Source organism: Dermacentor albipictus, chromosome 1, assembly GCF_038994185.2.
Source record: "Dermacentor albipictus isolate Rhodes 1998 colony chromosome 1, USDA_Dalb.pri_finalv2, whole genome shotgun sequence".
NCBI lineage: Eukaryota > Metazoa > Arthropoda > Arachnida > Ixodida > Ixodidae > Dermacentor > Dermacentor albipictus.
In genome coordinates, this window is record NC_091821.1 from 484452156 (window position 1) to 484476567 (window position 24412).

Genomic DNA, 24412 nt, shown 5'->3' on the forward strand with positions numbered 1-24412 from the left:
CACTACTTCGGCTTTTGGCGCTTACGATGCGCCAAATGTAACCCCAATGTGCTTGTCTTGAGCAAGCCGCAGTGCACTTAGCCAGTGGACTCGTAGCGGCACCCCGTAGCAGTATCCGCTACGGTACACTCAGCAGTTGAATCAGGCCCCGAACACTCTCAACTTCAACAAATGGCCACAGAGGGCGAGAAAATTGACCGCGCGGAGCTGCTAAAAAACAGGCATAGTACAGCAATTAAAGAGGTTCCCCCGTGAGCGCATTATCTACCGCTAAAGGCGCCGTAGTAAGCGCAATTTTAACCTACAAACTTTCTGTAATAACAAACGCAGCATTTTTTACATCAATCAATTAACCAATCAATCAATCAATCAATCAGTCATTTTATTTTCTTAAAAAAGGAGGAGTACAGGACTAAAAGCTCAGACAGCTTTACGAGGTCCCGACCCCTTGCAAGTCGGCATAACAGCAAGATGACGGCCAGTCATACACAAGAAATGAAAAGAACATCACAAAACAACGGGTAATAAATACAGAGTGAAACAAGAAGGCAAAAAATAATCAACACACATAAACAACAGTGGGAACAAAAATAGGAGAATAAGAAGGCATGGTCTAGTCTTGCAAATAAATAAGCTGACAAAAACGTCTAATGCGAGAGTTTCGGTTTATGGATGGATCAAAATTTTGTCGGTCTAATAAGTTTAACAGCGAAGTTAATGTATAAGATAAATATTTCTCATCATAGGAGGTTCTCGGGGTGGGTACGAGCAACATTTCTTTATGTCGGGTCTGACTAATGTTTGTATTCTCTGGAAGTTTTGCCAGATTAATGGTATCATCAGTGCAAAATTTTACGAAAGCTTTGTAGCACATCAACCTATAATTGTAAAAACAAAACACAGGAAGAATTTCATGTTTAGAAAAAAGTGGTTCTGTGGAGTACGTATAATGGACGTCAGCTATGTAACGTACAACGCTTTTTTGTAGCAACTGTAGTTTCTGCAAGTTTGTCACACCAGTTGTGCCCCACACCATGATGCAGTACTGCATACAGATACCACCAGAGCATTGTATAGCATTATTTTTACCTTGGTCGGGAGTAAGCGACGCAGACGAGCAATGCCACCAATGGCAGATGACAATCTTGATTGGAGATGATCAACATGCTCATACCAAGTAAGGCGCTTTGTAAAACGCAACCCAAGGATATTAACGGAATCCACTATCTCACTGCCCAAACACAAATTCATATTAGTTGTTCACAACTTACATAGAGGCGTGTACAAGATTACTTTCGTTTTCTTAGGGTTGATTTTTAACCAGTTTATCGCGGACCAGCGATAAAAAAATAGAATAAGGGGAAAAATGTAATGTAAACGTTTTCTCTTATTTTGCAGGTCACTTGTTTTCGTATTACCTTTGTATGATTCTTTTATTGTCTGTACGACCTGAGTGAGAATGGTCTAAATTGCACCAGAAATGCGTTTTTTTTCCTTTTCCTGTATATGTTTTCAGCATGTTGGCCTGTACGTGGGATACTATTGTACGCGAATACATTTGTCTTGCTTTCTTCTGTGAGATACAACACATATACGTAAAAAATATGTATTTACAATGACAGTAAAATCTTCGTGCTGGCTGTAAAACAGGGGCAAGGGCCTCGTCAAGCTGCTTGTAGCAGCTTTTTTGCTCCTGTCCCAGCATTCTTTTTGATTTTTGATTTGATTTTCATTCGATTTGGAGTCAGACAGCGTCTTATTAGCCTTTATTTCTATATCTGTTTCCACATTGCCTGTAATAAAAACGGTTGTGTCATCGGCATACGAAACGAATGTAGCGTTACCTGTACAGTGTACTATGCCATCTATGTAAATCAAAAATAAAAGTGGGCCCAGAATGCTTCCTTGCGGCACACCAGTGATAACTGGCTTCCTTGAAGTTATTGCATCACTGGCATCTACGAACTGTGACCTGTGGGACAGATGTCAGAAGCGAGTGTGCGGTTCCACGTACACCATAGATATCTAATTTGTTAAGGATGAAAGGATTAATTAAATCAAAAGCCTTAGAGCAATCTATGTATATTCCTAGTGCCACATGCTTACGGCTCAATGCATCTAAAATTATTTCTTTTTGGCTCAGGAGGGCTGTTTCTGTAGAGCGATGCTTTCTAAAACCATGTTGAAAGCCTGCGATCAAATGGTGACGGCTAAAGAATGAGAGTAATCGCACATGCATTATTTTCTCAGTGCCCTTAGAAAATACTGGAATCATTGATATACGCCGATAATTATTTAATGCAGTTTTATCACCACGCTTGAAGACGGGAACAACGCGGGTAATTTACATTCTCTTAGGAAAAGCACCTGTCGATAATATTATGTTATGAACATGGGCTAGAATAGGGCTTATAATATCGAGCACATACTTTACAGGGCGAATCTGGATACCATCGGTGTCTAGTGACTTACTATTGCTTGTAGCTCTGATACATGAAAAATCTTCAGGGGTAGTTGGATCAAGGAAAAGCGATGCTCCATTCCTGTTTACTGGAAGAAACTGAGCGTAGTTAGTGAGGCTGTGTTGTCCGTCCTGTTGCGGTGCTAGAGTAAAGACTACATTAAATGCATTTGGTACTGCATCTCCAGAAATTTGCTGCCCATCATGTTCCAATATATCAGGAATATCTGAGTAGGATGTAGGCTATAACAATGCATTCAATTTGCACCAAAGTACATCACTTCGTTAGTTAGCAGGGTCATTAAATATTCCTAAAAATAAGCATCTTGGGCAGTTCTAAGTTTGTCAAACTGTTTCTGTATTTCCTAAACTTCTAAAGCAAGGCTTCATCCCTAGATTTCACAAATTTGGCATATCGAACATGTTTTTGTTTAATCATGTCAAGAAGCTCAGGGGTCAGCCAAGGTTTCCACGCTTTAGATGGCCTCGTAATTTTTAGATGGCCTCTACGCCACCGGTGCAGCGGTGGCGTAGAGGTAGAACACCCGCCTCGCGTGCAAGAGGTCCGCGGTTCGAATCCCGCTGCCGCGCAATTTTCCACCGGGTTTTTAAAAAAAATCCGCATGTTGATAAAATTGCAAAAACAGGCCTGGAGTGTGGCCTGATCCCGGTGACCAGAACCGATAACGCACTCCCTCACCAGAGCAGGATTGGCCACCTGGTGCAGCACTTGACCACAACCTCCCATATGAACACAGCAATCAAACCCCGGCCCTCAGTCCCCAGCAGCTGCGAAGCAACTGACCACGGCGGTGGTCAGACAGGTGACGCAGCAGAGGGTGCTAAGAATCCCTGGCTCCGGACAGGCCGCCATTGGAATATGAACCTGGCAACGTTTAACGCTACAACGTTATCTAGTGAGGCGAGTCTAGCTGTGCTATTGGAGGAATTAGAGGGCAGTAAATGGGACATAATAGCGCTCAGTGAAGTTAGGAGGCCAAAAGAAGCATATACAGTGCTAAAAAGAGGGCACGTCCTGTGCTACCGGGGCTTAGCGGAGAGACGAAAACTAGGAGTTCGATTCCTGATTAATAAGAATATAGCTGGTAACATACAGGAATATTATATCATTAACGAGCGGGTGGCAGGTCTTGTTGTGAAACTCAATAAGAGGCACAAAATAAAGGTTGTACAGGTCTACGCCCCTACATCCAGTCATGATGACCAGGAAGTCGAAAGCTTCTATGAAGACGTGGAATCGGCGATGGGTAAAGTCAAAACAAAATACACTATACTGATGGGCGACTTCAATGCCAAGGTAGGCAAGAAGCAGGCTGGAGACAAGGCAGTGGGAGAATATGGCATAGACATTAGGAATAGCAGGGGAGAGTTATTAGTAGAGTTTGCGGAACAGAATAACGTGCGGATAATGAATACCTTCTTCCGCAAGCGGGATAGCCGAAAGTGGACGTGGAGGAGCCCGAACGGCGAGACTAGAAATGAAATTGACTTCATACTCTGCGCTAATCCTGGAACATACAAGATGTGGACGTGCTCAGCAAGGTGCGCTGCAGTAACCACAGGATGGTAAGAACTCGAATTAGCCTAGACCTGAGGAGGGAACGGAAGAAACTGGCACATAAGACGCCGATAAATGAGTTAGCGGTAAGAGGGAAAATAGACGAATTCCAGATCAAGCTACAGAACAGGTATTCGGCTTTAACTCAGGAAGAATACCTTAGTGCTGAAGCAATGAATGACAATTTACAGGAGGTATTCAGAGACCTGGATTTGGAAGAATTGGAGATGAGAGTTAATGGACAATACCTTAGTAACTTCGTAAATCAAGAAAAAGAAATGGGCATGGGCTGGACACGTAATGAGGAGGGAAGATAAGCGATGGTCATTAAGAGTTACGGAATGGATTCCAAGGGAAGGGAAGCGTAGCAGATGGCGGCAGAAAGTTAGGTGGGCGGATGAGATTAAGAAGTTTGCAGGGACAACATGGCCACAATTAGTACATGACCGGGGTAGTTGGAGAAGTATGGGAGAGGCCTTTGCCCTGCAGTGGGCGTAACCAAGCTGATGATGATGATGACGATGATGATGATGTAATTTTTGCGTGCAAAGTGCGTATCATGTTGTGGTTGAAAAATATTAATAAAACCGGAATATGCATAGTCGCTGTCTTGTGCACGATAAACGCTATCCCAGGTTTGCTGAGCAATGGCATGGCGAAAAGCCTGCAGATTTGATGGCGTTATTGACTGAACATAAAGTGGTTACTTAGTTTTCTGAGTCACACAATTGATTTTACTCACGAGTAGAATGATGCCTAGATGGTCACTGATGTCAGTGTACAGAACGTCGGCTTCTAATGAATGAATGTCTATATTTTATATGAACACGTCTAAGAAGGAGGCGTCGTCAACTGTTATGCGCGTTGCTGTAGAAATTGTATTTGAAAAACCGCAAGTTGTAATTAGAATCGGGAAATATTTCTGCAGCCGAGAAGATGACAGCATGTTTATATTGACGTCATCTCCTAAAACAAGATTCCTTTTTTCTTCTGTTGCATAACTGAAACGCTTTTCGGCGAAAGCAAGAAGGCGGGTGGCATCGCCTGATGGTGGCCTGTACGCAACAGAGAACAAGTTTGTGCGGTTTTGTAGTGTTAGTACCTCATAATCAGAACTTATAACTGCGAAATCTTCGGCTGGTTCAGCAAAAATATCATCTTTGAGCAAAAGCGCTACACCGCCCCCTTACTTATCCTGTCGACTACAGAAGAACGACTGATAACCAGATAGCTGGAGTAATTGTGAAGTGGGCGTTAACCAAGTTTCGGTTAACATTATGACTGTAATCGGCATTCCGAAGCTATGTATTAACATGGTAAGTCCATCTGTCTTATTTGCGACATGACAAAGAGTACAAAATTATCATTACTAATTTCACATTGTACTCTTCATTACCAACTTTGTTGTTTTTTGCCGTTTTGAAACCCAAAATAGCGTTCAGCATCATCGACCTCCCAAGAGACTTCTGGCCTGTATTTGAAATTTCTACCGGTATGTTCGCCTGCACGCCAGGTACAGATTCTTTGGTTCGTACATCGGTTGGCTATTTTCTGCTAAAACCAGTTTATTGCGCTTCGATATCTCGCGTTATTTACCTTGGCGTGTAAGCCCGAAAGCTAGGTTGCAGTCGTGAGCCATTTGAAACACGTCTGCATCGAAATGGGAGCCGGATCCTGCTACGAATGGGGACGGCAATACCATTGAGTCATTTGAAATCGCTGCTTCAATCACTAAGTAATATATTTGTCTCGTTAATTTACAGGCCGAGGCAAGTTAACGAACTAGATGCTGCATTACATATGGGCAGTCAGTACCCTACGTTGCTGCTTCCGAAAAAAGCTTTCAGTTGCGAGGCCATCATTATACACACATTCACGAAACAGAAAGCGATATCGGAACGCACGTCACATTTTTCATCTCTTTGTAACCGCAGCCACAGGTGAATGAGTAGCCTTATCAATATAAATATTTTTTTCGAGTCCGCCGGCAACTTCTTTCGTCCACAGAACCGAATAACCTTTGGACGAACTGACGCTAAAGTACTGAATTTAATGTATTAAACAGTTGCACGTATGATAATTCCCCCATATTTCGTACCTGTTGGTTCCAATTGTTCTTGCTGTTCAGTTTGGTTTACCTGAGGACATTTATTTTTGCAGTAGTGAAGCGGAGCATCACGTTCATGCAGAAAAGGAATGCATCATTTCTAATAGCTTCACGTCTTTCATGTATTTGCTTGTGAAGCCAGCAGTGTGGTCTCTTCTAGTGTATAAACGAGCGCACAAATGTTTTCATTTGTGATCTTAATAATACTTAAGCTGTTGATATGCATTGTAGTTAGGCAGGCATCAATGTTATGGAGAGTCAGAACATTTATTTACCATGCTGGTTAAGCACCCTAGATCAAACAGTGTACATTTGCATGTGTTGTGTAGTCACAAACAATTACACCGTATATGTCACACCTATTCGCATTTCATATTGCAAAATTGTGCTTATTCAGTTTCTGTTGAAGTCAAAATTTCTTCCAGACATGCAGTAATGAAGACGGCACCAGTATAAAGCAACACACTTCATGCTCTAAACAGAAGCTGCTGCCTGCTACAACTACGTCATTGTGTGAACTTTGGCTGTATTACAAGGTAAGCAACACCTGGTTCAGAAATAAATATGCTTCATGTGTGCTGTATTTGCTTGCTAGTCTTGAGATACATGTCATTTGATTGTAGGAAATGATTTGGACGTTTGTTCATCTTTACAGTTCAGCATAATTGGTTCGAACATAAATGAAAACACTACATGAGCTTGGATAATCTCTGCTGTATCTCATGTGTCACTGTTTTGCCCCAACAAAGTCTGTGCCAAATACATCTTGGTCATCACGGGAACCCCCATCTACACCAACAGGAAGGGGCTGGAACCGAATTCATAAGGTTTTACACCACGAACAAAGAAGCCATTCCAGAAGTATTTGGATGAGATATAATGTATACGGCCGACTGTGTCAAGAGTGAAAAGAGCCTACGCCATCCCTCCACCAGCACAGATATTGGCCGAGTCATCCAGGTACCTCAACAACAGACATTCGATGACTACAGATGTACCTGCGACCTCTGAACAAGCCCAGATGACGCTGGCCAAAAGAGTTCCGTCAGCTTGCACTTCCTTAATGAGCTTCCTGGCCTTGCCAAATTCCATTTGTGCCAAGTATAGATTTTTTTTCAGTGAATGCAAGCTTTTTTATTCCATATTCTTGTTAAAGATGATTGCTCTTCCCCATCCAAACATTAAAGGTCAACCGGTTCTTTGCTAATACCTAATACCAGTCACTGTCTAGAAGCATAACATGCATGTAGCAGTATGTTCTAGTGTGCTTTGCCATATGTGCAATTCCTCTCCTGAAATAGCTGATGCCGCATTTGCGTGTGTCTTGCATTAACCTTTGCTCTGTGTGCTATGTAGCATTTAACTTTTCTTAATGTTTTTGGCTTTCAGTGCTTAGAAGGTAGAGGGGTTTCATTCTTGAATGCCAAGCTTTCTCATTCCCATATTTAATTCCTAGTCTCATTCAGGATTACCATTCTTGCTCGACAGCCTGTGTTTTTGCGCAAGCTACATTGAAGTGATTGATTGCAGAATGTGGTTTTGCTGCTGTCCGACTTGGTACGCGTCACCGTGTTACCTTTCTCATGTGTAGGAGCATGGAAGTTGCAGTGGGAAACAGTCTCTCGAGGCAAGCACCTGCTCCTACAGTCTGAACAGGGACGTAGACTGAATTTACAGGCACCGTGTTTGGTGCTCCCCGTTCCATCCTTTCCTGCTGCTGCTGTGTGCAAATCTTGCTTGTGGCCTTCCTCGGCCATGATTTGGCGTCAACGGACACTCTCATACATGATTACATGGTTCTAAGTGTATGAAGTTGATATCCACATGTGTGGAAAGGCCTGCAAAAGTGGCTGCAAAGTGTTAATGCCCACGAAACCAACCATGCCCTTATTTAGAGATTGTGTGGCACCAAGTGTGAGTTACACATTAGCGGCATGCGAAAGAACAAAAAGAAACGTGCGGGATGGAAAGGAGGCAACGCTAAAATGCTGGGTACTCAATGTCGCTGTGTTGGCTGTGGCAGCAGATGCTTGCGTCACCCGATTGCTTCGCAATGCAAGTTGCTCATCTTCAAAGGCGACTGTCGGTGCAAACAGGTGGGACACACTGTCCAATCTGCTTGCGCTGCTGGTTGTTGCTTGTTACCAGACCACCATGTGCGATGAAGGCATGCACTGTGCCTACAGTCGGACGGTTGAATGTGCCGCAAGCTACTCGTGTGCGTGTATGCCCACTGTTGTCATGTGGATCGTAGCCAATGTATAGTGTATAGTGCCAATCTAGAGATTGAGCGTTATGTTACTGTATGCTAAAGTGATTTGATTGCAGAGTCTTGTTTCAATGCTGTCCCACTTAATGATGGTTGCCGTGTTACATTTCTCAGATGTGGTGGCCTAGTCAATTGATTGGACAACAGCCTCTCGAGGTAAACACCTGCTCGTGCAGTCAGTACAGCGACACAGACTCCCTGTTTACATATACTGCTATTGGTGCTCAATGTTCGTCCTTTCCTGCTGCAGCCGTGGGTAAAGTGTGCTTGTGGCCTTCTTCGGCCGTGATTTGGCGTGAACGGAGATTATCACACATGGTTTGAAGTGTATGAAGTTGATATCCACATGGGTGGAAAGGCCTGCAAAAGTGGTTGCAGAATGACGATTCCCACAAAACATACCATGTCCATATTGAGAGCAGGTGGGGCATTAAGTGTGAGCGACACATTAGCAGCCACTGAAAGAACAAAAAGAAACGTGCAGGTAGGAAATGAGGTAACGCTAGAATGCCGGGTAGTTCATGTCGCTGTGTTGGCTACGGCAGCAGGTGCCTGCGCCAACTGATTGATTCGCAGTGCAAGTTACGGCGACTTTCAATGCCAACAGGCGGGGCATTGTCCAATCTGTTTGCGCTGCTGATTGTCATTCGTTACTAGACTGCCATGTGCGACGTAGGCAAGCACTGTGCCTGAAGTCGGATAGCTAAATGTGCTGTAAGCGAGCTGTAGTGCGTGAATGTTCACTGTTGTCATGTGGATCTTAGCCAATGTACAGTGTATTGTCTGAACCTTATGCGGGGATTGAATGCCGAGTCTCATTTGATAATGGTCGCCGTGTTATGTTTCTTGGATGTAGCGACCTGGTCAGTTGCATTGGGCAACAGTCTCTCGAGGTAACCATCTCCTCCTGCAGTCTACACAGCGACAAAGACTCCCAATTTACATGCGCCATAATTGGTCTCCTCCCCTTTCGACCTTTCCTGCTACAGCCGTGGGTAAAATATGCTTGTGGGCCTTCATGAGCCGTGATGTGACGTGAACGGAGACCAGAACACGTGATTACATGGTCCGAAGTGTATGAAGTTGATAGCCACATGGGTAGAAAGGCCTGCAGTGGCTGCAAAATGCTGATGCCCATATTGAGAATGTGGGACACCAAGTATGAGTTACACATTAGCGGTTGCCGAAAGAACAAAAAGAAACATGCAGCTTGGAAAGCAGGTAACGCGAAAATGCCGGGCAGTCTATGTCGCTGTGTTGGCTGCGGCAGCAAATGCTTGCGACACCCGATCGCTTCGCGATGCAAGTTACGGCCACTGTCTATGCAAACAGGTGGGGCACTGCCCAAGTTGCTTGCGCTGCTGTTTGTCGCTCGTTACCAGACCGCCATGTGCGACGACGAAAGTGAGCAGTTTACGAGCTCGCATTAATGGCTTCAGCGCATCTCGACATGCAAATATTATTTCTGCTCTTGTACGAGAAGGCGCACTGCTTTTCTTCTGCCAATAAAGTCGCACGTCCTGTTCACTCAATTGTGGCTTGTTTGTATGGGCGTCATTAGAGGCTCTTTAGTGTCCTGGCAAATAAAACGCGGCAGCTGAGGCATGCTGCAAAGCCAGCAAGGCCAGCACGGCGCCTACCCAGCGTACGCCACCAGCAAAAAGTAAAGCCCCTTAAGCTTCGTAAAGTAGCGCCACGCTTTGAAGAATGCCGCCTCCTCCTCACACGCTCTGACCGAGGCCGATGCTGCGTCGCTATTGGCCTAATAGCATCACGTGGGCCCTCGCGTCATGCATCAGCGCCATTTTCACTAGAGAAGCGCCTACGGAGCAGCGAGGAGTGCATGTTGGTGCCGTTGCTACGCTCGAGCAGTGTAGGCGGCGCCACGGTCAAACAGGGAGCGTGAAAGAGAGGAGAAACGAGGAGTGAAGGCGGAGGAAGAGAGCTTCGCTACTTTACGAAGTTTGAGGGGCTTTACTGTGGAAGGTACAGTTTCCCTTCTCTAAGGTAGGTTCTTTATCCTATGGTTGCATGTAGCCTAAAGCAGCTACAAGCAACTGTAGTGTATGTTCCCGCTCATATGCTCGTCTGGCCATGCCGTGTGGTGCAGACTGGCTTTTTCCTTCTCCAGCTTGATCGACCAACAGTAGCCACATCCAACTTGCGGAAACTTGAAACGTCATCTCCAAGTCTGCCAAGGCGTCTAAACACGAGCGGTCAGGAATGAGCGCGCGCTGGCAAGCGTGCGTGTGGTCTGGTCTTAAGTTTCGCATGGTTCGAGACGAGTTGAGCGTTAAAAACTTGTCGAAATTAGCGAGAACCGACGTCTACGACACCGATAAGCAAAGTGGCCCAATGAGAATTCACACGCTGGTGGCCGCGACGGTGCGTGAGAAGACGATAGTCGGCTTCTTCAGGAAGTACGCAAGTAATATCAAAATTCAAAAGTAGACTTTCGTTCACTGCAGCGTGTTTATTAAAATTCGTCCATAAATATACACAATAAGAGTAAGAAGTGCACTGATCCAAACACATTTCTTGATTGATGTCAGCTATTGGCCAGCAGCAGCGGCGTACTGGAATCTGATATATTACGAAATGAAGCGTGCAGAAAAGAGTGAGGAGCAGGCTTCTGTTGAAAAGGGAGTGTTTGAAAGAAAGGTGACATCGCGCTCCGCTTGCGGGCTACACGCGGCGGGCATGAATGCAAAACTGGGCTGTGATGTTCACATCAGCGTATGCTATCCGCCATCTGTTCTTTCACCAAGCTCGAGGGGTCGTTCAGGACCCCTTCAAGGAACCCCAGGGGGTCAAAATTAATCCGAAGCCTTTCCCTACGGCGTCTCTCATAGCCCGAGCGTTGCTATGTGACGTTACACTCAATGAATTAATAAATCAATCACGTAGAAACAGAGTCCACTTCCTGGTTCTAAAGGCACGTATTTTCCGCGGACGTTTGTTGTCTCTAAGACCTCTAAGCAGCATATATTTCTACAATCATGAAGAGTTTTACTCTGCAGATAACACAAGTTTTTGCACTTACCTGTATAAGGCCGAGGAGCATTCTTATAACAGACGGCGAAAAGTGAGCCATATGATAGACATTGAGGCCCTTTAAATCTAAAATGGCCACGACGCCCTTAATCTGAAAGTCTTCCCGAAGAAGGAAGTACTCGATCCCAGCTAAGCCCAATCTCAAGAAGTCGTTCAGCGTGCAGATCCCAGTATTCCATGCTCCTAGTGGCAGTAAGAGAAATCGGAAACAATGAAGGCATTGTTCGTAAAGAGTAATTTTATCCTCCCACAAGTTGTTTTCAATAGAAAAAGATTCTCTAAACACTAATACACTAGTCCTTTGCTTTCCATTGTTTGCTTTCAGCATACTTTTAGCCCGTCACTAAAGAGAGACGTCAAAGGGACGTAGAAACTGTGCTTTTAAGTTCCTTCTCGGTTGGCGCTTTCTTTGAAAGGATAATGTATGCCAACTAGTCCTAGTTTTGGTTCTTTTGCAGCTTATACTGGTACAGCAATCTTTAAAACCATATTGTCGAGAGGCATTATAGTTCAATTGATAAAACGCTCAGATAGCAGAGCACCGCAGCGAGAGGACAGAGAGATTCGGCAACACAGGCGCAAGGCTTCGAGCCACTCGTTGTCGTCGTCTCTCTCGAAGCAGTGCCTGCTGCTCGTTCTTCTCCAGTACAATTGCCTCCCCGGAGAAGAGGAGCCGTCTCTGCGACCTACGGGCAAGACAGCACCGATGGATCAAAGTACGGCTTGAGCCGCTGAACGTGCATGATTTCGCGCCCTCGGTGGCGCTTTTTGGAACGCGCCTCAAGGGGTTCTACCAAATAGTTCATAGGAGACGTTTGACTGACGACACGGTAGGGACCCTGGTACTTGGACACAAGCTTGGGTGAAAGTCCAGGGCTGGTAGCGGGAACCCAAAGCCAGACTAGTGAGTCAGGTGCATATGGTGCCGTAGAAGAGCGAATATCCCGAAGGTGCTTCTGTCGCTGCTGATCTTCCGAAGTAAACGTGCGGGCGAGCTTTCGGCACTCTTCCGCGTGTGCAGCAGCTTCGGACAGGGTAGTAGCCTCCGTTGTGTCAGGGCGATACGGAAGGATGGTGTCCATTGTGCAGGAAGGCTCGCGTCCGTAGAGAGAGAGAGAACAACTTTAGTGAAAATGCCTGCAGAGTCGGTTAGGCTCCCTCCACGCAGGGAGGACAAGCTTTTACCGCGACGCGGCCACTACGTCAGTGGCGAAAATCCTGTAATTGTCTGTCTGGCAGTGTTATAAGCGTACGACACGAAGGGTAGAATTCGGTCCCAATTGGTTTAGTCAGATGCGACGTACATGGCTAACATATCGCCAAAAGTGCGGTTAAAGCGCTCAGTTATGCCATTAGTTTGCGGGTGCTATGCAGTAGTGGTACGGTGAATTTCGTGGCATTCCTTGAGCAGGGCTTCTATAACATCAGACACAAGGACGCGGCCTCTGTCGCTCAGCAACTCTCCGGGGGCTCCAAGGCGAAGTATTATGTTACGCAGAAGAAACCAGGCGCCATCTCGCGCAGGTGCGTTGGGCACAGGCGAAGTTTCGGCGTAGCGTGTGAGATGGTCTATCGCCACTATCACCCAGCGGTTGCCATCTGAAGTACTCAGAAGGGGCCCATAAAGATAAACTCCGACCCGGTCAAAGTACCGTCCTGGACAAGGCAATGGTTGCAGTGGTGCAGCTAAGGCATGAGGGGTATTCTTGCGGCGTTGGCAAGCGAAGCAGGAGCGGACATATTGGCGGACGAATCAGTACATCCGGCACCAGTAATAACAAATTCGCAGGCGCGCGTACGTTTTTAGCACTCCTGCATCTGCGCATTGCGGGTCATTGTGAAACGCTGCACATATGTTCGAACGTAGATGCCGAGCAACCACGAGTAACAATTTGCGCCCATCCGAGAGGTAGTTACGGCGGTATAGGAGCCCGTTACGAACAGCAAAGTGGTGTGCTTGGCGACGCAATGTACGACCAGTAGAAGGCGCTGATGGGTCTGACAGAAAAGCCAGTATTGCAACAATGCGTGGATCCTTCTGCTGCTCCGAAAGCATATCCGTGGCGGTGAGGGAGGACTCGCATATTCGTACTTTCTGATGATTGGGCTGCCTGACATCGGGCAGCGAGACAAGGCATCCGCGTCTGCATTTTTACGGCCAGAGCTGTACAGCACTCGAATATCATACTCTTGGAGGCGAAGCGCCCATCGAGCGAGGCGACCTGAAGGATCTTTCAAGGACGACAGCCAGCAGAGTACATGGCGGTCCGTGATGACGCCGAACGGGCGGCCGTATAGGTAAGGACGAAACTTGGTTATGGCCCAAATGATAGCCAGGCACTCCTTTTCTGTAACAGAATAGTTTGCTTCTGCCTTCGTGAGTGCGCTGCTAGCAAAGGCAACAATACATTCATCGAAGCCAAACTTTCGTTGTGCAAGAACAGCGTCAATGCCGACGCTACAAGCATCCGTGTTTATTTCTGCCAGTGCGCTTGGGTCAAAATGTTGGAGTATGGGGGGTGAGGTTAGAAGACAACACAGCGTCGTGAATACGGCATCGCAAACTGGCGGCCAGGCCAAGAGGTCGTAGTTACCCGCGAGAAGCTGCGTCAAAAGTGCTATTATGGTGGCGAAGTTGCGGATGAAACGACGAAGATAGGAGCATAATCCAATGAAGCTGCGGAGGTCTTTTGTGGTCTTTGGCCGTGGGAATTCGGCAACGGCTTGGAGTTTGGTTGGATCTGGGAGCCCACCATCTTTCGAAACAACGTGGCCAAGGATGACTAGCTGCCGGGCGGCAAAGCGAAACTTCTTTAAGTTGAGCTGGAGTCCAGCATCGGCAAGACAAGTGAGCACGTGTTTGAGTCGGAACAGGTGAGAAGAAAAGTCCGGGGAAAAGATGACAATAGTGCTACGGAACAGTGTTTACAAAGACGAAGAGGCGAGTAGGGAGAAGACGACTGCGACGATTAGAGGATAGCGTGGGCTGTTGCCTCTTGGTCAAGTGTGGTGTGTTCCCTTGTAAATATACTTGTATATAGCTTTTTGTCTGCGTTTTCCTACGTAACATATCTGGTGGAGGTGCGGGGTAATAAGATGCGGGCGGGGCGGAACCGATGAAGCCGGTTGGTTATCAGGGCGATGGGCCGAGCAGATGGTGTGAAGACCGGTGTTCGCGAATTCCTGGCGGACAACTGCCTGGATCAAGAAAACCGTGACTGCAGGTGCGTTGGAGGGGCTGGAGTCGAAGGCAGCCGGATAGGCGGCCTCGATCTCACGCCGGACGATCCGGGTAACATCGCCAGTGTTGGTGAGACGAGGAGAGTCGGCACAGGAAGATGTCGCTGGGGTGTTTGGCAGATGGGCAAAATGCTGGTCAATACGTCGGCTTTTAGCGAGTTCCAGGCGGCAGCACTCTTGTATAACTGCATCCACCGTCGCCACTTTGTTAAAAACGAGCAAGTTGAAGGCGTCATCTGCAATGCCTTTGAGGATATGGGAGACCTTGTCGGACTCAGTCATGTGTGCGTCAACTTTGCGGCACAGAGCCAAGACGTCCTGAATATACGTGACGTAGGGCTCCGTTGACGTCTGCGCGCGGCCGGATAACGCCTTCTGCGCGGCAAGTTGGTGACCGTATGGGTTGCCGAACAAGTCTCGGAGCTTTTGCTTAAGCGAATCCCAACTGGTGAGCTCATCTTCGTGCGTCCGAAACCAAACTCGAGGTGTGCCACTGAGGTAAAAGACTACGTTGGTGAGCATGATAGTAGGGTCCCACCGGTAGTGGCGGCTGACGTGTTCGTACAGGCTGATCCAGTCCTCAACGTCGCCCCCATCTTTGCCCGAGAATAGGCCAGGATCACGGGGAGCGGGGAAAGTGATGTAGGTCATCGAAGTGGCAGCAGGTGTCGGAGGCGGCGGAGTCGGGTCACCTACAAATCTGGCCGACTACACAAGGACGCTGACTGCCTGTGTCGCTGCCCGGTAGACGAACCTGACGACGCCGATAGTAGTACCGCCAACGGCATTTTCTCTGTGTCTGCCTTCGCTAACATAGCCGATGAGCAGTACCGAGACCTATCGCTGCGAGCACTCATCGAGCGTCTGTGCTTTACACCTACCGACGCATCCGTTCGCCGATATGTCCTTCAGGGGGGCATTCCGTACCGAAGGAACTTCCTCCCTGACGGATCTGATCTTCTGCTTGTCGTGCCAAAACATCTACGACAGACTGTGCTCTTTGAGATGCATGACGCACCCACTGCAGGACATCTTCGGGTAACCCGCACGTACGAACGCGTCCGCCACCGCTTCTATTGGCCTGGTCTCGCTAGCTCCGTGCGACGCTATGTTGCTGCCTGTGATCCCTGCCAGCGTCGGAAAACACCTCAGGTGCAACCTGTCGGTCATCTCCAGCCCATCACCGTCCCTGTGTAACCATTCTTTCGTGTTGGATTAGACCTCCTCGGTCCCTTTGCCCCGTCATCCTCTGGGAACAAACGGGTAGCCATCGCAACTGGTTACGCCACCCGATATGCTATCACGCGGGCTCTCCCTACCAGTTGCGCCACTAACGTCGCGAACTTTCTCTTGCGTGACATTATCTTACTTCATGGCGCCCCGCGACAGCTGCTTACTGACCGTGGTCGTAACTTCCTCTCGAAAGTTATCGCCGACATTGTGCGTTCCTGCTCCACTCAACACAAACTGACTACCTCATACAATCCTCAAACCAATGGCCCGACAGAGTGGTTAAACCGTACGCTTACAGATATGCTCTCCAAGTATGTTTCCAAGGACCTCCACGATTGGGACATTGCCCTTCCTTACGTCACATTTGCGTATAATTCTTTCCGGCACGACACCGCCGAATTTTCTCCATTTTGCCTACTCTACGGTCGCGAACCGACCTTGCCCCTTGACACGGCATTCCTCCTGCTGCGATCTCAACAAGCGAGTATGCGCGCGACGCCATCGCCCTCGCCGACTATGCACGCCAGCTTGGCCGTGCTCGACTGACGGCCTCGCAAACCACTCTGCAGCGTCAGTACAACGCCCGCCACCGTGACGTACAATTTTCGCCTGGTGCGCTCGTGCTCCTGTGGTCGCCCTCTCGTCACATCGGACTTTCAGAAAAGCTCCTTTCGCGATACACAGGGCCCTACCGCGTACTACGCCAGGTGACGCCTGTGACGTATGAAATTGCTCCTGTGAGCTAAACCTCGTCCTCTACTCTGGCCTCTAGTGATGTCGTGCACGTCAGTAGGCTCAAGGCCTACACTGCTTCCGAGTCCGACCCTTAGTCGCTCCGGGACGGCGCCTTTGCCGCCGGGGGTAGTGCTACGGAACAGTGTTTACAATGACGAAGAGGCAAGCAGTGAGAAAACGACGACGACGACGATTAGAGGCTAGCGCGGGCTGTTGCCTCTTGGCCAAGTGCGGCGTATTCCCTTGTAAATAGACTTGTCGATAACTTTTTGTCTGTGTCTTCCTACGTAACAATATCACCGAGATAACAAAGGCATGTCTGCCATTTCAGGCCCTGGAAGATGTTATCCATCATTCTTTCAAAGGTTGCAGGCGCATTACAGAGGCCACGGGGCATCACGTTAAACTCATATAAGCCGTTAGGCGTAACAAATGCTGCTTTCGGGCAGTCTGCGTCAGCCACCGGCACCTGCCAGTAACCGGATCGTAAATCTAAGGACAAAAAAATTCAGCGCCTCGGAGGCAGTCCAGTGCGTCGTCGATACGGGGAAGAGGGCAGACATCTTTCCGAGTTATCTTGTTTAGTCGTCGATGGTCCACACAAAAACGAATAGTCCCATCTTTCTTTTTCACCAGCACTACCGGAAAAGCCCAGGGGCTGTGTGATGGCGGTATCACGCCGCGTCGGAGCATGTTTCCTACGTGTTCATCGATGACACGGCGCTGCGTCGCGGACACATGGTAAGGACGTTGGCGCAGAGGCGCGTGGCTGCCGGTGTCGATATGATGAACGACTGTGGAGGTACGGCCTAAACATTGTTTTTGGAGGTCGAAAGAAGTTCGAAATCGGTTAAGGAGGTCGACGATCTGCGTGCGCTGACTCAGAGTGACGTTAGGATCAATAAATGGGGCAAACGTTCGGTCGCATGCAGGCGCAGGCGCAGAGTCAGGGAGAGCAATGGCGTCAGCGTGAAGAGGAGTCGAGTCATCAGACACATCGTACACAGAGCTCGTGTCGAATTCATCAGCAAAACCGAGGCACTCGCCATGATGTAAGCTTGGTGGACACGAAAACGGATTCGAAACGTAAAGTGCGCTGGAGCCCTGGCGAAACGGAAGGATGGCAAAGGGAAGCAAGAAGGGATGACGGCGTACAGCAAGTTGAGATGGCGTGAAAAGAACTGTGGAATCGTAGAAAGCAGCAGAAGAAACGGGTACAAGGGGAGAAGAGAAAGAAGGGATATCAGCGTCGGTGGCGACGAACACTCGAGCAGAAGGTGGAGGGAAATCAGAAGGAATGCCGCAAAATGGTGTCAGTGCAAGTTCTGCACGGGCACAATCAATAACAGCATGATGAGATGAGAGGAAGTCCCATCCTAGAATGATAGCATGAGAGCAGCGGGGAAGAACAACAAACTCAATGTGGTGTAAACTGTCTTGTATGGCGACACGGACGGTACATGTTCCTAAGGGCTCAATTGGCTCAGCGCTTGCTGTGCGTAGCGAAATGACAGAAAACTGCGTCGCGACTTTTCGGAGCGTACGGCGAAGCTGGTCGGCAATCACGGACACTGCGGCAACCGTGTCGACAAGCGCGTGAACGGCGACACCTTCGGCAAAACTTCAATGACGTTCGGAGGGAATAAACGAGGGCTTGAGCAGTTCGAAGAGATCGCAGTTCTTGCCTCCGGAACTGCGCCTTTTAGTTTTTCTCCACCGCTGGAGGGCGGCGGACGATGGGGGAGAGGGAACATCGACGGGGAGATGGAGACCGACGAGTGTTGAAGCTTCGGGGAACAGGAGATGAAGGAGCAAAGTGCGGAACTGGCAGCGAATAGCGGGACTGAGAGTCAGGAGCATTCTCTTAAAATCTCGCAGTATCGGGAGGATACCAACCCCGCCGGCGGCAGAACCGTACCACGTGGCCAGCAAAGTCACACGCGAAGCAGATCGGCCGGTTGTCTTGGGTACGCCACGGATTATTAACAGGGGGCCTAGGTAGCGGTGCACAGTTCTGAGCTGGACGTAGGGGCTGCGGAAGTGCACAGAAGCCACTTCTGGACAAGTAGTTCGCAGCTGGAGAAGTCGAGGCGCAGAAGCCACTTGTGGGCGTCTGGTCCGCAACTTGAGGCGGTGGTCTTGGCCTGGCGACGATGGCAGCGTAATCGGCGCTGAAGGTGGCTGATTAACGAGGGGTAGTGTATCGCTGACTCGTTCATGTATGACGCGTCGGAGTTCTGGGGACAAAGAGTACTCAGACGACTGGGTAGCAGGCAGCAATGACAGTTGGCGTGCGACTTCTTCGCGAACGAATTGCTTGATTTGGTTGAGGAACTATGAGTGGGCGGCAGCAGCACTCCACCTGTTGGTTAAAGCCGAAATCGTGTCGTCGGGCGCGGCAGCTCGGCGCGTAGTAAGGCGTTATTTGCGGAGCTCATCGTAGCTGTGGCACAGTGTAATGACCTCGTCAATCGCTTGAGGATTTTTCGCCAAGAGCATTTGGAAAGCGTCATCCTCTATGCCCTTCATGACATTCTTCATCTTTTCAGAGTCGGGCATGGCGGGATTAATGCGCCGGCAAAGGTCAACTAACTACGTCCTCAATGTAGCTGGTGAAGTTTTCACCTTTTTGCTGAGCGCGACCAAGCAAGGGTTGTTCTGCGCGAAGCTTGCGCACAGCAGCGCGACTAAAGACTTCTTTGAAACAATGGGTAAATGCTGTCCAGGTGGAAAGGTTGGATTCATGATTCCGGAACCAGAGATTAGCGACTCCAGAAAGACAGATGACGTTAGTCAATTTAGTTTTGTCATCCCATTTGTTATGCGCACTCACGCGATCGTATGACGAGAGCCAATCCTCCGTGTCATGGTCGTGGTTGCCGCTGAAGACTAGAGGATCTCGTTGGCGTAGAGCACCGGAGCAGGCGACAGGCGATGCCAGGGGAGGATCGGGCTGCGCGGCGTCCTGAGGCATGGCAGAAACGGTAGGGAGAATCCGGCTGCAGAGTTTCAGGTTTGGGAATGACCCAGCACGTCCACCAAATGTCAAGAGGCGTTATAGTTTTATTTATAAAACGCTCAGATAGCAGAACAACGCAGAGAGAGGACAGAAAGAATCGGCAACACAGGGGCAAGGCTTCCAGCCACTCGTTCTCGTCGTCTTTCTCGAAGCAGTGCCTGCTGCTCGTTCTTCTCCAGTACAATTTTGGTATTTCGTTGAGTGAAAAAAAATTTATTACGGGGTAAGAAACGACCATCAATCATTTCTTATTTAATGTCGGGTGCCGACTACGTCGCCCGTAACGTCAAAGAAGCGTCCCAGGTATTACAGTGCTTTAGAGCGAAGATGTCTATGAATAGGATCCCGGGATTTCTTCGTTGCGTAACGTGAACAGAAAAATATCATCATCTGTGACTCATACCCCTATAAGGCAGACGCCACAAGAACTCAGCAAAGTGAAGCGAACAGTTCATACATTCTTTAGAATCACGCGAGCAACATATATAAAACAGCATAAGTTTCAATAAAGAACAGTTCAAGACAAGCATCCAAACCGCATAATTGATGATAAGGCGCTCCTGCGCCTGAATGCAATGCGAAGCACGTACCACTCCCCGCATAGGTTTCCCGGAAAACATTTCTGCTGCGCAAGCTGCCGCGCCGACAGCAGCTTCACTGTAGCATACGAAGCAAGGAGTGACATCAGTACCCTTTCATACGTAAAAGAAGAACCCACCTAGCAACTGATTTGTGTTGTGACAGTGCTATAAGAAGGTCACGTATAGCGAAGACTCATGAGGAGCAGCGTTCATACGAGGCACGACGAATTCCTCTTCTCTCTGGTCCACTCTTTGTAGCTTCCCGAAAAAGCGGCACAAGTCAAGTCGCAGGCCGTCCAAACGTCGTAGGCTAATAATTAGGTAAAGTACACGTGAACGTCGCCACGCAAATAATTTCTGCCTACGTCGCTATAAGAACTCGTTCCAGTTGTCGTTTACGGCTTCGCTGTCCAGCCGCGTTCGCAGCGTGGATTGGAGACAAGTTTCGCGCATTCAGGTCATATCGATACGGCGATAAAATTTTAAAAATTCCTGGCTGAGTATTTCCTTACCTTTGAATGCTACGCGTTCACTCCTAATCCAGAGCTACCAATGAACGCCAATCAGACGCTGTCGAATTCCATCGCGTCCCAGTGTGGTAGTGGCGCGAAAGTTTCAAATTGGTTTCATTGTACCACTTTTCAATTTTATTTTTCCCTCAATAAATATCCCCAACTTTGAAGCAATGCTAGATGTGGCTTGTTTTAAATATAACACGTGTAATCTAGCTTAACCTAACATTGTTCTGTGGTGGCCTCTGCGAGTGCACTTACGTATTCGGCGCAGCAAGTGGGAGCGGATACATAGGTCGATCTAACTACAAAAGTCGCTATGAATATTCTGTTCCGTGCATCTGCCCATTCAACAAATGCTACCCTGCAGCAAAAATTTGAAGGACGCTTAAGCTTCGCCTTTAAGAGCAGGATGCGATAGCATTCGAAGATCCCTGACTGTTTCTCAGGCATGCCGGGAACTGCAGCGTATGTAACCGTAATGTTCAGGGGGAAACGCTGGCGGCGAAGACTATGCACAAGGACGAGCTTTGTGCTAGAAACATGGACTCTTGCGTGGGTCGTGATGTGGCGCAAGCGAGCGCCATGTGGAAGTGTTGCAAGGAACCGGGCGCGTCGCTCCGTGGCTTCCAAGATTTTGCGCGCCGGCCAATGGCGTACGCCATGGCCGGTCTATAGACGGTAGAAACACTGCAAAAGGCGTTTGTTTAAGTTTTCGCGTAACAGAGTTATATCTTCTCGTATATTCAAATTACATTCCGACGCTATCATGTCAGTAGGTTGTGTGTACGTAAGTCGTAATTTACGATTTTTCTACATGCGATTTTTCTCGTAGTTTAGCTTGAGAAACTCAATTGCTTCTGTAATTTCCTTGCGCCACATGGAGGGCCTGGGAATGCGTGGTTCGAAATTCTTTTTGCCGAAACGACGTCGGATGCTGGACGCCGGATGTCGACCCGTGACGCTGAATTTTCTGTAACACGGAACCCATAACGCTGTCGCGTTAAAACGCGTGTGCAACCTAGCCACTTTTGCAGCAAATGATATTTACACTCTGAGTCGTAACATCTCAGCGAGGACTTGCAAGCAACGTGTGTTAGGGAGATGGACAGCATACAATATGTACGGTAACTTAGGGAGCTCAGGTAACCTAACGTGGCACAAGACCAACGAGCACTGATGTTATGTTCATGCATCGGTAACACAAGGCTCGGCAATAAAAACGTGGTTCTATTCGTATATCTTACACAATACGTGTCACGCTCTAATAACCAATGGTAAATGGGGAAGTAGGTGGCCGTAGACCCGCTTTTCCCGAGGAAGACTTGAGAAATGAATACTACAACTCCCTCCTTTTTGAGGATGTTGCACTGGGAGATTGCTTTAGCTATGCTATAGCGTCATCTAACAAGGAGCATGGTGTTGTGATGCACATTCCCATACGGAGAATATCTGTCCGCATTTTAGCATCGTCTACTCAGTCACGAGGACCGTGGTTATACACGCAGTGCGTGCCGACCGAAGCGCGACTAGTGGCGGTCTTGCGAAGTGAGCTCGGGAAAGGAGAAAGCCGTGCGCTGTAGTTTTCTGCGTCGTTGCTCGTGCTTTCTATGTTCGATTCACGTTCTCGGAGCGTAAATAAGTAACACCCTTCACATGTGCGTGGTGGCCAAAGCTGTAATACTTGTCGATGAAGCATTGTTGTGTGGTGGGTTTCTCAAATACCCACAAAAACTTGCTGGTGACGCGGTTCTAATTATTCACCCCGAGGCCACGTGAGTGGCAGTGAGCCGTTAGGCAGAAAATTCTTTGTTCTCATTCTTCATTTGTTATTTCGGTATTCTTGTACTGTATAATATTTGCACGGGTAAGCGACGAAGTTAACCACGGCCTACCCATGTTTTGTTCGGTTTGTACGCAGTGCAGCATGAGGTTATAGGCATTTCGTTTAGGTAATGAGTGCCGCTAGCCGATTCAACCGTTTGTCGCTTCTTTAGCGTGTTGCTCACGCTAGGGTGCACGACTGCACGAGTGCATCATAGTGTTGTATGTTGCTAAGGCTGCTAGGGCTTGCAAGGACTGATTTTGTTGGTTTTGTACAGACCGCTCAACCTTCACACCAGCTGTACCGCAGTTCATGTTCATGAATATATTTTATGCGTGGCTTTGCTCATGATGAAGTGTTGCTAGTTGCTTCACGCAGAATTGTTCATTCTTCTAGGCGCCAAGTTTTCACTTTGCCTCGTTTGTAAGAGGCTTAAATCACGGTGTGTTTTATCGGAACGACTACAGGCAAGTGCTTTTTCAACAGGCTGATTCTTTTCGTCTTTCTTTTTCTTTTTCTGCAATGGTAAATTTCACGAAATATTCTAATTCCAGACATTTAGACTGATGCCGGAGACCGCCGCCGTTGACATGGACTGCGGCGCTCGGTTGGTCGTTTGTTTCTTTAACGGCAGGTGGCGAAACCAGTCTACTTGCCTTCCTAGGCTCGCTTCGCCGATGGAGAAGGTGCGACGGCGGTTTCTCACCTTCTCCCCGTGATATGTGCTTTATCTTACGTTTCATAAGAGTATTCGTAACCGTTAAAACTTTTAGGGCAAGAAAGCGCAGAGCTTAACTTATTGCTTGGCGTCGTGGTTAGCGCGTCGGGCTCCCAGTGACACATGCCCTTCTGTACTGTGCCATGAGTTAGATTCTTAGTACGGTCAGTTAGGGAAGTTTTCTTTCCGTCCCCATCGGTGTTTCCTTGCGGGAAGGCGCTGGGTGCCGGCAAATGTCAACGCTTTTTAAGAACTCAAACGCATAACACTGCGAATTGGCCGCAGTTTCGGAACACGGCTACGAGCAGTACGTATAGCCAGGGGCGTAGCCAGGGGGGGGGGGCTTATGGGGCTTCAGCCCCCCCCCCCCGAATTTTTTTCTTGCTGTCCATGCACCGCCGACCAAAGTGACCTCCGGCGCCGGAAATCACTCTGGATTTTGTCTAGAATGTCTTTTTGACGCTCGAAAAGACATTTAACCGCGAAGATTGCAAACTCGGGCTGGATTTCGTGGCAACGCCCATACACCGGGAGTCACATAACGCCAAGCAGTCCCATCCGAGCACAAAGTTTCAAGGGCGCTTTGATGGTGAGCGGGCTCGCCGCGGCATCTCACTGAGGCCACGGAATCTATGGAGCGCATGGATATCAATTGCGAAACTTTATGGGTATAAATCTCATAAGCTCTTGATGTGAAAGGTGCATTGACATTTCCAAAGTTGTGCTTTAGATTTTCAATTGCGGAACTTTGTGGATTTAATGTTGTTATAAACATTTGTCGCCAAATGTCTATTGACTTTTCTAAAGTCTTACATCGGAGCATACAACGAGACAAACCAAATCAACACACTAGCAGACGAGTTGACAAACAGTCAGCGAGGTCCAATGAGACGAAGCGTTGGGGTGGTTCATTTGTGCCGTCATGTCAAACGGCATTTATTGTAACAGTCAAAGCGGACAAGTTTGCTGTGTCAATTTGTATCTTACGTTAATTGGTTACGTTGTGTACAAGGGTTCTGCAAAAGCCGTATTTCCACAATACTAAATTTTTTTGAGATTCATGTGTAACATATTTATTT

At 48.1% G+C, this 24412-nt stretch overlaps 1 protein-coding gene across 1 annotated transcript in view; it reads right to left on the minus strand.

Annotated features, from left to right (window-relative positions):
* LOC139059661 (alpha-tocopherol transfer protein-like) overlaps positions 1–24412 on the minus strand; it is an 88399-nt gene that overhangs the window by 4261 nt on the left and 59726 nt on the right. Inside the window, exon 5 of the mRNA XM_070538085.1 lies at positions 11460–11653. Coding sequence (XP_070394186.1) covers positions 11460–11653 — 194 coding nt within the window. The remainder of the gene's footprint in view (positions 1–11459; positions 11654–24412) is intronic.